Source organism: Camelus dromedarius, chromosome 24 (assembly GCF_036321535.1).
Source record: "Camelus dromedarius isolate mCamDro1 chromosome 24, mCamDro1.pat, whole genome shotgun sequence".
Lineage (NCBI taxonomy): Eukaryota > Metazoa > Chordata > Mammalia > Artiodactyla > Camelidae > Camelus > Camelus dromedarius.
Window position 1 is genome coordinate 13406800 of NC_087459.1, and position 13260 is coordinate 13420059.

The 13260-nt window shown below is 52.5% G+C and overlaps 1 protein-coding gene across 1 annotated transcript in view; it reads right to left on the bottom strand.

Moving 5' to 3' along the window:
- The window catches only part of ABCC6 (ATP binding cassette subfamily C member 6), a 68539-nt gene that overhangs the window by 16383 nt on the left and 38896 nt on the right, over window positions 1–13260 (bottom strand). The window contains exons 14-21 of the mRNA XM_031433150.2: window positions 13081–13168; window positions 10660–10735; window positions 8850–8976; window positions 8508–8684; window positions 6308–6475; window positions 5217–5391; window positions 3918–3993; window positions 1519–1639 (exon numbers count right to left, since the gene is read on the bottom strand). Coding sequence (XP_031289010.2) covers window positions 1519–1639; window positions 3918–3993; window positions 5217–5391; window positions 6308–6475; window positions 8508–8684; window positions 8850–8976; window positions 10660–10735; window positions 13081–13168 — 1008 coding nt within the window. The remainder of the gene's footprint in view (window positions 1–1518; window positions 1640–3917; window positions 3994–5216; window positions 5392–6307; window positions 6476–8507; window positions 8685–8849; window positions 8977–10659; window positions 10736–13080; window positions 13169–13260) is intronic.

Here is a 13260-nt window from a genome sequence, read left to right on the forward strand (position 1 = left end):
CCACACAGCTGCAGTCAGAGTGAACTTCTGAACACATCCACCTGACCCCATCTCGCTGTTACTGACCTGCCCTTGACTTCTTCCTGCTCTTAGAAGAAATTTCAAACTTCTTGGACACTCCTTGACCTTACCCCCTACTATCAGCTGGTCTCACGTGATCGCTTTCTTTTCCCTGGCACTCCAAGCTCCTTCCCACCTCAGAGCCTTCACACCTGCTCTTCCCTCTGCCTGGAATGCTCTTCCCTTGCTCTTTCCCTGGCTGGTTCCTTCACATCCTTCAGGGCTCAGTTCAAATGTCACTCCTCAGAGCATCCTCTCCAAGGAGGGCCCTGACCCTTGGTTGTTTCCTATCTCATCGCTTTCTTTATTTCCTTTGTAGCATTTACCATTATCTGATATTAACTTATTAGTCTCATTGTTTTCTGACTGTCTCCTCCCTCCACTAACATGCAATCTCCACCAAGGCAGAAACTTTGGCACATAGTGGGGGTTCTGTAAATGTTTTCTGAGTGGATGAGTGGGTAGATGGTTGAATGGGACAATGAGTGGTTGGGTGAACAGGTGAGTGGATGGGTAGATGGGTGGGTGGATGGATGAAAAAGTGAGTGGGTCTGTAGGAGGACAGGTGGATAGATGAGTGGATGGATAGATGGGCTGGATGAGTGGGTAGATGGATGGGTAGGTAGATGGCTGGTTGGTTGGCTGGTTGGCTGGTTGGTTGGTTGGTTGGTTGGTTGGTTGGTTGGTTGGTTGGTTGGCTGGCTGGCTGGCTGGCTGGCTGGCTGGCTGGGTAGGTGGATGGATGGATAGATGGGTGGGTGGGTGAGTAGGTAGGTGGATGGATGGATGGATGGGTGGATGGGTGGATGGGTGGGTGGGTGGGTAGGTGGATGGATGGATAGATGGGTGGGTGGGTGAGTAGGTGGATGGATGGCTGGCTGGTTGGCTGGGTAGGTGGATGGATGGATGGATGGGAGGGCAGGTGAGTAGGTGGATGGACAGATGGGTGGAAGATTGGATGAGTGAATGGGCTGATAGTTGGGTGAGATGAACAGATGAGTGAGCAGATGGGTAGGTGGATGGATGGGTGACTAGGGCGATGGGTGGAAAGGTAAATGGATGGATGAATGAATGAGCAGGTAGGCAGGTAAATGGGTGGGCAAAGCAGCCTAAAAGAGAAGAAACAGTACCAGCTTCAGATTCAGACCATCTGAGATTTAAGTCCCAAGTTGGTCACTTGCTAGCTGTGAGAATACAAACAATCTCTAAACTCTTTAAGAACTCATTTTCTTCATCTCTCAAACAGAGCTAACACCATCAAATTTTAGGGAGGTTGTGAGCATTAAGAAGTATGAAGTGCCTAGAATCTTACTTGGCACACAGTAGGTATTTAATAATAAAGGTGAGCCCTCCACCCACCCCACCCCTCACCCAAGGCTGCATCTGCCCGGAGGTGTTGAGCCCCCAGGGGCAGCAGTAGCAGTGGCTGTGGAGGGGGGAGGGAGCCGCTGGCATTACCCTGCCATACTGCAAGCTGTCCTTTCCTTTTGGCCATCCTGATCCCTCAGGATCATCTAGGGAAGGCCCTGTCTGGGCCTCTGAAGTAGCGCTGTCCTTCTCAGGGACGAACTTCATGGACCTGTCGTCAAGAGGAAACGAGGACATGTCAGCGTCTCTCTCCGTGACGGAGTGTGCCCAATCTCATGGCCACAGGTAGCCACTGAGCTCTGGGTACACTCCCCACTGGCTCATGCATTCAACTAACATCTTGAGCACCACTAGGTCCTCCCTCTGTGGTGCCCAGCTAGACGCCATCCACTATCCTGGAGTCGAGCAAGCCTGCTCTTCCAATACCCTTCCACTGAAGGGACTCATCCACCCAACTTTGGAAGTTGGTTTTCAGAGTTTTCATTTTGGTCTAAGCTTTGCTGCATTCAGGTTGCACCTGCTGTTTACTCACAGATTTTTGTCAGTCTAGGTTGGCAGGATGTTAATTCTGCACAATTCAAATGCTCAAGACTTCTTGAATGCTCCTCTATCTGTGGATGAGTGGGCCAACAACTTCAAATATGAATTGCCATCTGCTAACTGTGAAACCATGGGCAGCTGACTCTGTGCCTCAGTTTCCTCAGCTGCAAAATGGGGATAATCTATGTCTATCTATCTGCCTATCTGCTTATCTACCTACCTACTTACCTATCCATCATCTATCTGTCTATTCATCTATCAATCTATCATCCATCTCTCTCTCTCTCAATCTCTGATATCGTGATTCATATTAAGAAATACAGGTTTGGTCTCTGACCCCATCCCTGGCACAGAGCTCCTAAAACCCTTCTAAATTCCTAAGTCATAAGAGAACTAGGAGCATCTTATGTTCTATTGAGGGGACTCTGGGTGGGCTTCTGGATGGCTCCTGGACACCAGAAAGATTAAGCCACAATCAGATGCTTGGAATTTTCACCCCACCCCCCATTCTCCAGAGAGGGGAGAGGGGCTGGAAATGTAGTTAAGAATTGATCATGCCCACATGAGGAAGCCTCCATAAAATCCCAATAGTACGCGATTCGGGGTGCTTCCAGGTGGGTGAACACATCCACATTCCCAGAGGTTGATGTACCCAACTCCACAGGGACAGAAGCTCCTGTACGCGGGACCCTCCCAGACCTTGCCCCGTATATCTCTCCATCTGGCCGTTCTGTATCCTTGATCACATCCTTTAATAAACTGGTGAATCTACGTGCTTCCCTCAGTTCTGTGAGCTGTTCTAGCAAGTTAATTGAACTCGAGGAGGTGATGATGCCAACCCCTGATTTGTCCCCAAGTAGGACAGACATTTTGGGGAACCTGGGGACCTGCCACTTGTGATTGGCATCTTAAGTGGGGTGGGAGCAGTCTTGAGGGACTGAACCCTTCACCTGTGGGATGTGACATTTTCTCCAGGTAGACAGGGTCAGAATTGAGTTAAATTGTAGGACATCCTGCTGCTGTGGAGGCTTGCTGGGGCGGTGGTGGGGCACCCACCTGGTGTCAGGAGTGCTGTGAATGTTGTACAGTGAGAGTAATGCAGGGAGAGAGGGAAGGCTACCAGGCTTTTCCAACAATACTCATCTACCTCCATCCATCCACCTACCTACCTACCTACCTACTTAACTATCTACCTACTCTCTCTCTCTCATCTGTTTACACATCTATCTGTCTGGTCTTACTCAGGATTACTGTGCACTGTGAAGACAGTGGGACTGCCCAGTGTGTGACCCAGGATGCGCTTGGTCTTGGTGGCTGGCTGGGACGGGAGGAACGGGGCCCGACCTCAGGGACCCTCAGTTCTCCCTGTAGTCCCACAACAGCTGGTACCTAAGCTCACACTGTCTGGTGCCTAGTCATCTGTTGTTCTGTTTTACAACGTCACTTTCCATGAAAAAGGAGACACCACGTGGCCGGGTCCCCCTGCTGCAGACAGCCCCCTCAGTGGGTCCAGCTATGGTCTGGCTAGAGGGGGCTGGAGAAAGGGGGACAGCAGGCCTCCTCCTGCTGACCCCCGTCAGCACCAAGTGAGGGTGATGTCACTCAGCATGAACGACAGGGCCTGACACAAACAACGTAACCACTGTGGGGTGGATCCTTCTCTGGACCAGCCCTGCCTCACTCCGGCAATGAGGCAACTCTGACAAACTTCAGGGCAGTCATCACATTGGCGGGCAAACTGGTCATTCGTGAACAGGACATCTGGGGACTGATTCATTTTGGCCAACTGACTGTCACATAGTTTTTGGTGCTGCAGCCAAGCACCGTGGTGGGATTCAGCAGGTGTTCAATCCAGGAGGGCTGTGGCCGTGCCCATCTGTCTGCGACGCAGGTGGCAACTCAGCTGCCCTGCTTCTGCCCTCCCCAGCTCAGCACCACAGCAAACTCACCTGTCTGGGTCCCCCTCGGGCCTCCCGCCTCCGGCAGAGCCTCTGGGATCCTCTGCGCTGGCCAGGGGTTCTGTTTCTGCAAGGTCAAGGGGGCACTGTCACTCGATGGGGCCAGCACCTCGAGGTCTGGATGCTGGCTTTCACACCCACTGGCTGGGCAGCCTCCACTCGCCGAGCACCTGTTTCCTCTGACCTGGCTCCTGCTCCCTCTCTCCATCCTCCCTGGGTTCCTCCAGAAACATTGTTCATTCATTCACTTATTCACTCAGCAAATAAAACTGAGCACCTGCTGTGAACCTGAGGCAGGGAAACAGCAGTAAACACTGCACAGCACAGCTCTGGGTTCCCCCGATACCCTTACAGTTCACTGTGCCTGGAATGTTCTTTTCCAGGTAGCTCTCACACCACCTCAGGTGTCATCTCCCCCAGGAAGGACCCTCTGCCCACCGTCTCCCAGGCCAGGAGGGTTCCATCCCCAAGCTCCAGGATGGTGACACCGTGAATCCACACTTAGGTTTTCCCCAGGGTGAGTCAGTGCCCAACAGATGTCCTCAGAGGAGGGGGAGCCTGAGACTGAGGGGACCTGGCCGTGAGTCCTTGCTCTGTGATGGAGAGGCGGTATACGCCTACAGATGAAAAGCCACATGCTTTACAGCCACGTTGCTTGGGTTCAAATCCAAGCAGGGCCACTTAGGAGCCAGGAAAACGTGGACCAGTTCCTTCACTTCTGGCCCTCAGTTCTCATCTGCAAAATGGAGGTTAACTGCTGACCTCAGAGGGGCAAAGTCGTGATCAAATGAGGTAACGGAGGTGCCTCTGGCTGTTCTTTATCACCCACTATGGCTGAGCTTGGACTGGTGGCTTCACTTCTGCAACACTGTCATTTTTCCAGCGGGCACTGTGCTGATTAGAAGCAGCCCTAGCTGGCAGGTTGGGGGCCTCTGGCTCCAAGGCACCAAATGACCTTCTTTCTCAGTCTCTGCAGCAGTTACAAGCAGACTCTGGAGTTGAACACACCAGAGTGCTAATCTTGTGACCTCGGGCAAATTATTTCTCTCTTTGGCCCAAGACGCTCATCTGTAAAATGGCACCAACAATGGGAGATGCCTCACAGGGGTGTTGTGATGATCAAATGAGACAATGGATGATCACAGAAGCACTCAGCACAGACCCGATGGCTCTGGGCCTGAAGGGAGGGTGTGGCCAGAGCACTCCACTCTTGCCAGTGGGACCCCTGCAGCCTTCTTCCCAAGGGTGGCAGAAGCCAGGCACAGAGAACCAGCAGAGCCCAGCCAGTACCTCCTTCTCCTCCATTTCCTGGCTGTCTGGCTCGATCCAGAAGGCCCACCAGGGCCCCCTTCCTCTGCAGAAGCTCCTGGAAGGAACCCATCTCTGCAATGGCCCCATCTTCCAACACCACGATCCAGTCAGTCTGGGGCAGGATGTGGAGCGTGTGGGTTACGAGAATCCGTGTCTGGGCAGGAAGGGAGGGAAGTTACACTTGTGTGCTTAGCTGGCCTTCCAGAGCTGACATAGAGAGGGACAAGCAGTGTGCTCCTACCCTTCTCAGAAACAGAATGTCCACACAGAGAAATAAAGGGGCTCCTTCAACCTGCCTGGAACCCAGGAGACACGGAATTCACCTGAACCTGGCCAATGACCTGAGGCAGAGCTGTGGTGAAGGAGCAGGAGACGAACTAACTTCCCTGATGCTAAAACTGTTTGCTGATTCTTTCCGATTAAGAAATCCTACAACTTGCTTTCTCTCCCTTACTGCTTTTGTGCTAAGCAACCCCTAAACTTCTTCCTTACATTCTTTACAATAGCTTTAACCCAGAGGCTATGCTCCAGGAAGAAGGTAATGGGCAGATCATCTCAGAAGAATGGACAGACCCTCTGCAGTTCCCCCACAAGTCAGAAAGATTCATTGAGGTTAAGAGGACTGTAGCAGCACCCTGTGAAGCGCCCTGATGGTTATCACCTTTTCTGTTCCATTCAGTTTTTCTATAAACCATCAACACCCCAACTCCAAGATGGATTCACAGTCTCAAAGGCATTAGCCTGTTGTGACTCCCCTTTGCCTGGCAAAGCAATAAAGCTGTTCTTTTTTCTCCCAAAACTCTGCCTCTGAGTCTCAATCTGGCTTTTAGGGTGCAGAGGCAGGTTTTGCGGCAACAGTGGTAGTTTAACCACAGAGCCATAAGCAATAAATGACTGCCACTGTGGACCACTGAGATTTGGGGGTTGTTTGTTATGTAGCATTGTCACAGCAAAAACTGACCATTACAAAGAGGAAGATTGGACTTGATGAGGGTGGTGGTGAGACAGACTTGGGTTAGGACTTTCTCTGCCTTTGACCTGTGACCTCTGACACATTTTCCCAAACTTACCTTTCCCTGGAGCAGCCCATCAGGCCCGATGACCTGGTTGAAGACATGCTGGCCAACATGGGCATCCATGGCCGCTAGGGGGTCATCCAACAGGTACACAGCAGCCTTCCTGTACACAGCCCGGGCCAGGCTCAGCCGCTGCTTCTGGCCCCCAGAGAGATTCATGCCCTGTGACCACAAAAGAGAGACAGGGACCTGGGTCTATACCTGCTGGGTGAAGCCAGTGTGATGGGGGCTATGTCTGCTCAGCAGAGTGACCTACAGCTCACAGTGCCTGTCCTCCAGAGCCACCTCCAGCTTGAAACACTTGCTCTCAAGCCAGCATTCCCCCAGCCTGGTTCCTTCCCTTCCCAGCCAAGCTTCCTGGAACTGTCTGCACCACTTCTCCCTCCGCTTGAGTCTGGCTTCACTCCGTTTCTCCACTGATATAGCCTTCCTCGAGGACACCAGTCACTCTCCTGTTGCCTAATCCAGTGGTAGCTTTTCAGTCCTTATTTTCATCCATTTATTTGTTCCTTCCACTCATATTTGCTGCATCGCTATTGTGCACCCAGCAGTGGGGACACAGTGATGAATAAAACCCTGTACCCACTCCCATGGATCTTTCACTCTAATGAGGGTGGGGTGGGAGACAAATAATCAGTAAGCAAACAAGTGAAATATATCACCTGTAGGATGGTGTTATGTAGAATAATAATAAAGCAGGGAAGAATAATAAAGCAGGGAAGCGTGTAGGATGTACCGACGTAAGCAGGGTTGCTGTGCTGGGTAATGTGGTCAGGGAAGGCCTCTCTCCACTAAGAGACTTGACGGGATGAACCATGTGGATTCCTGAGAAAGAGCTTTACAAGTGGAGAGAACAGCAGGTGCAAAGGCCTTGAGGTGGGGAGCATGCTTTGGATTTTCAAGGAACATCGTGGAGATCCATGTGGCTGGAGAGAAGCGGGAAAGGGGGAACATGATGGGAGATGAGTTAGAAATAACTGGGGGTCAGATTGCAGGGGATACCTTGTCAGTGATGGTCGGGACCATGGCTTTGACCCTGAGGAAATGGGGAGACCCTGGAGGGTTGTGAGCAGAGGAAGGACGTGAACTGACTGACGTTTGAACAGAATCCCTTTGGCTGCTGTGCTGGGATTAGCCTATCAGGGGTGAGGACAGAAATGAAGAGGGCAACCAGGGGCTCCTGCAGCCATGTGGGGAGAGTTGATGGTGGGTGGGACCAAAACATTCTGGGTCTGACTCAAAGGATTTGCTGATGGATTAGAAGTGGGTGTAAGAAAAAGAGAGGAATCAAGTATGACCCCAGGGTTTTGAATCTGAGCTCTATAAGGACAGAGATTCCATCACCTGGGATGTGGCAGGTTGCGGGCGAAGGGGCGGTAATGGGAAATCATGTCTGGTTTAGGATGTGACCCAGCTGGACAGACGCAGAGGGCAGCGGGCACCCTGTTCCTCCTGAAACACCCTGCCCTTGGCCACATGATGCCTCATCCTCCTCCCTAGATGTTTCTTCTCAGCTGCTCTTCCTGGCTCAGCCCACACAAGGGCTGCTCCAGACCCTTTCCCCCTCCTCTTCTCTCCAGAAAACCTCACCCATTTATGTAACTTTAACTCCCACTTTTCCACTCTCAATTCCCTAATCTAGGGGTCAGCAAATGTTTCCTATACAGGGCCAGATAGCAACGATTTTAAGCTTTGTGAGGCCTCTAATCTCTGTCACAGCTGCTCATCTCTGTCCTTGTCATGCAAGAGTAGTCAGGCACCACAGGTAAAGGAATGTTCATGTGGCTGGATCTCAATAAAACTTTATTTACAAACCCAGATGGTGGGCCGGATTTGAATGGTGGGCCATAGTTTGCTAATCTCCACCCAACCCATAGCTCCTGTTTATCGGACATCTCTGCCCAGACCCTTTGGTGAGGTCCAGAGAGCAGAAGCAATCTGACACAGAAAGGCAAGGCAGACGCCTGCACTGCCTCTTTCCCAGGTGTTGGAGATTCCCTTACCACCAACCCCTGCCATGTCTCCCTGCCTCTTCTCTGTCTCTCTTTTAACCATTCATTCACTAATGACTATTTATTGAGCATCTGCTATGCGCTTGGCCCTGAGCTGGGCCCCCATCTCCCCAGTGTCCCTCCCAATGCACCACCCTCAGCCACAATGCCTCCCTGTCCCGGGAAGGCCTTGAGACCCTCACCTGCTCCCCAATTTGGGTGTGGACTCCTGCGGGGAAGCTGTCCACGTCTGGCCACAGGGCACAAGCCTCCAGGACCCTCTCCAGCCACAGAGGGTCTAGCTCCAGACTGAAGCACACGTTGTCCACCACGGACATGTTCTGGACCCAGGCTTCCTGGGGCACGTAAGCCACGGGACCCTAAAACACAAGGAGGCTGATGGGGACGGAAGTGGGAGCAATGCTGGAAGAGTGATGGGAGCTGGGCTCTGGGTGGTGGTGGGAGGGGGCGGAGCCTGGCTGGGAGGTATGGAGGAGTGGGGAAGGGAGAGTCTTTCAGGACGAGGGGTGAGGGCTGGGCCTCACCTTGATGCCCACAGAGCCCTCCACCTTTGACAGTTCCCCGAGGAGGGCAGACAGCAGGGAGGACTTTCCTGCGCCCACGGGACCGACGACAGCCAGCAGGCAGCCCTGGGGCACAGTGAGGTTGATCCTGGCAACACAGAAGGGGCAACGTGTCCCTGGGTAGGACTCAGCCCAGGTCTGTGCAGAATTGGTGAATCCCAGACAAAGCCGGCCTTTCCTGCTGGTGACTCACTCAGGGGGTCACTAAAAGGATGTCTGGGGGCAATCCTTCCCTCTCCTGATCCTTGTCTGGTTATGCAGGCAGCTATCCTGCCCAACGCACGTACATGTGATCATACCCACACACCCATGCACACCACTCAAGTGCACACACTCCTGAATGTTCACACTACATCACATAAGCACACACGTACACAGATGCACACATATGTGCACACACTCACACGTCATACAGATGCATACCCTCACACAAGTACACACGCATATGCACATTGCATGCGTACCACACACGTGCACACACACATGCACAGACATATTCACATAACATATGCACCCCAGTGCATGCACACACATACTCTCACTCTGCCCGTGCACACACATACCTCTGCACGCACGTACCTGCACTCACACAGTTTGTTAGGGTTGGGGGTTAAACCAGCATCCCCTCTTGCTCAGGTTGTTTCCATAGGCTCCTCACCACTCTCCTTGCTTCTGCCTTCGCCCCCCCACCCCTGTCCACGTCCCGCAGCCCATCCTCCACACAGGGTCTGAGGGGCCTGTTCAAACCCAAGTCAGACCATGACACTCCCCTCCCGAAGCCCTGAGTGGTTCCTGTTTCACTCAGGGTAAAAGCTGAGGTCCTGACAATCATGAAGGACAACCAATGTCCCATTGCTTTGTCCCTCAGCTGCACCCACAGCCACGCTGACCTCCTGTTTCTCAAACACACCTGGGGGATTATACTCTGCAGGTGTCATTTGGCAACATCTAGAGATATTCCTGGTTGTCACACATGGTCGGGGCTGCTGCTTGTGGGTACATACTGGGGGGGGGGGGTGCTACAGTGCACAGGACAGCCCCCACAACAAAACTATCCAGCCCCAAATGTCAGTAATGCTGAGGTGGAGAATCTTGGGTCTAGACAGACTCCTGCCTCAGGACCTTTGCACTTGCTCTTCCTACTGCCTAGAAAGCTCTTTTTCTGGACATTTGCAAGGCTCATCCCTTTCCCTGATTTTGACCTCTGTTTAAATGCCAGGCCTTTCTTCCCTGCACATGCCCCTCCCTCGACATCACACTCTGCCCCCTTACCCTGATTTCTCGTTTGTGTGGCTCCCCCAACCCCATCAGAACATCAACCCCAAGAGCACAGGGCCCTCGTCTGTTTTCTTCACCCTATTCCCAGTGCCTAGAACAGGGCCTGGCACATGGCAAGTGCTCAATAAATACTATGAAATGAGTGAAGGACAATCAACACAAATACGGCCCAGGGTGTTTTCTTTCCTTTCAAAGGGAGTTTTAGGGTTGGCTGGGGTTTTCTGCCGCAGAGACCCAGCCAGAGAGTTGGGGGCTGGAGATGACAGTGATCTGGGGACTGACACAGGAGGGGCAGCTGACGAGGCTAGGCCCTGGGCCACGCCTCCTTTGGTGTCACCTTGTCCAGCATGGTGATCAGAGCAGTGTCACCTCCCTGACGGGCAAGGCTCAGATGCCCTGTTCCCCTTCCACTGGAGCTTTTGCTTTCCCAGCTTCCCCACCCCACCTTGTCAAATGTCAGCAAGAAGGTGGTTACCAGGGAAGCCACGTGTACCTGTGCAGGCAGGGAGGGCTTTCCCGGGACCAAGCAAAGGTGCCTTCCTGTACTCTGATGCAATCCTCCCCGGCAGCTGCAGGGCATAGAAGTCCAGTTATACAAGATGCTCCAAAAGACCCCAGGCGGCAGGAGATCTCTCCCACTAAACAAAACCGTCCCTCTATTCCCTGGCTTGGGTGTGACCCTGCGGTGGTCACATTCTCTACCTGACAGATGGGAATACAGTATTATAATTCAGGGGTCGGCAAACCATGGCCCAAGGGCCAGATCCTGTCTGCTGCCTATTCTTGTAAAGTATTCTTAGAACACAGCCAGCCTCATTCATTCCTGTATTTCTGACTGCTTTCACAAAGGCAGAGGAGAGCAGCTATGACAGAGAACACAGGGCTTGGGAAGCTGGCGTATGGACAGGTGGGTCCTTTACAGAAAACATTAGTGGGCTTCTGGTACAACTTATCATCCGATCTGGGGCTTTGGAGGGTGAAGGGGGCCTTATTAACTTCACTGGGACCACAGGTGTAACCAGGGGCATATGGTCTCCCTCCATTTCTGGGTCTCAGATAGTTTATCTGCATAATGAGGGAGGAGCCAGATTACTGGTCCTGGACCCTGAATACACATTTAGAATCACCTGGAAAGATTTTTTTTTTTTTTTTTAAAAACACAACGGCTCAGCCCAAAGCAATAAATCAGAACCTCCTTGGGGGTGAGGCCTGGGAATCTTACATCTAATAAGCAGTTAACACCTACTGACACCCACTGGGCTGGACGGTCTCTAGGGGAGGGTTGCAGACAACACGCAGGACGCTCAGTTAAATCTGAATTTCGGATAAACAATGAGGACTTTTTAAGGATAATAATGCCCCCACATACTGCTGGGATATACTTATACTAAAAAAAAAAATGATCCTCTGTGTCTCTGAAGTTCAAATTATTATTTGTGAATCTGGTTACTCTGGGGGGCTTGTCCTTTCCTAGCAGTCTGGGGGGTGGGGATGCTTCTCCATTTCCCCATCTGTGAAATGGGGGTGGGTCGCAGAAGCAGTGACCCCAGATGCCGTGGGGAGGGAGCATGAGGTCACCACTACGGACAGCACTTTGAATGTGCTGGCTCGTGGTACGTGCTTGGTCAACATTAGCTGTTGGTGTTTGTATTAATCTCACGGTCCCACATCTTTGGGGGAAGAGCAGGGGCTGGGATGAGGTGGGGGAGAGCGAGGCTCTGGCCCCGGGCAGGTGACCAAGTATGTCAAACTCATGAGTCAAACAGCACTCAGGGGTCTCTGGTCCAGCATCCAGGGGGCCCTCCTGTGGGGATAAAGGCACGACACTCCAGACCCTAAGCTATCTATTGGACAGCTCTGAGAGCCGGGGGCCTGCTGTGTCTCGGGGGCCCTCAGGACAGTCCCTCTGGAGGTGGGGCACAGCAGTGGGGAGCAGAGGCCAAAGCATGGGCATTACTGCCCAGGGCCACACAGCCAGGAGAGGCAGGCCTGGAATTTTAGCCCAGTGCCCAGTTCTGAACGCTCGCATCACACCGACTTAGCTGAACAAAGCTGCGCTCAGCTGAAAATGGGCCGGAGCTGGAAGTAGCCTCAGAGACACCAATTTGGGGTTATTTAAAGGCCTCTTTGCTGACTTCTGTGGGGTTCTCCCTAAGTTCTAATAATACAAAAATGCACCGGAGGCTGATGCTGTGCAGGGCCATAAGTGTGACGCTTCAAAGGACTCAATGAACCCTCGCCACAATCCTGTCATCATGTCCATTTTGCAGATGGGAACACTGAGGCTCAGAGAGATTAATAACTGGCCAAGGTCACCCATCTTGGGGTCAGTGCTGGGGCCGGAATTTGCATTCAGGCACAAAAGTCACAGGATATACTTTTAACCACCATGCAGGTGATTCTGAGATAAGCGGCTCAATGCTTCCTTAGTTACAAGGGGAGGGTCCTGACCTGATGATGGGTGCCCCTCCCACTGCAGCAGCTCAGTTTACATCACAGCCCTGGAGGTGTAGGGTTAGAAGTGGACAGGGCAGGCAGGGAAGCCCAGATCACCTGAGCTTGGTGAGTCTCATCATAGGATGGTCCTCGTCATTGCTCTGACTTTGTTTTCTGGCTTGATGAACACACTGCCTGGACTTTCGGCACAAGGACAAGGACCTGGTCTGTTAGAGTGTGTGCTACTACACACCCACAGTCACACACAGTAGGTGCTCACAAGTAGTCACTGAGAGACCGGCAGAAAGAAGCATCTCAGTGCCTGTTTCCAAGTTACACGGTGGATGGCATGGTCCACACACACCATCCCATTGCCAGCAGACCCCCGTGGGGACCCTGGAATTCCATTAGTGGGAAGGGGGAGCCCTGCTGGTCCCCTCATCCCTCCCACACCCCTTCTGGTGAACTCAGCACTCACCACATCTGGAGGGACTTGAGTCCACGGCCCCAGGGTCAATTTCTTCCAGGCAGAGGAAGGTGGCCAGGCGGTCAAAGGACACCCGGGCCTGGGGACACCAAAGTCCCAAGTCATCCACACCAGAAGAGCAAAAACAAAACCAAAATACAAAAACTCAGACTTCGGGTGTTGGGTGTCTCA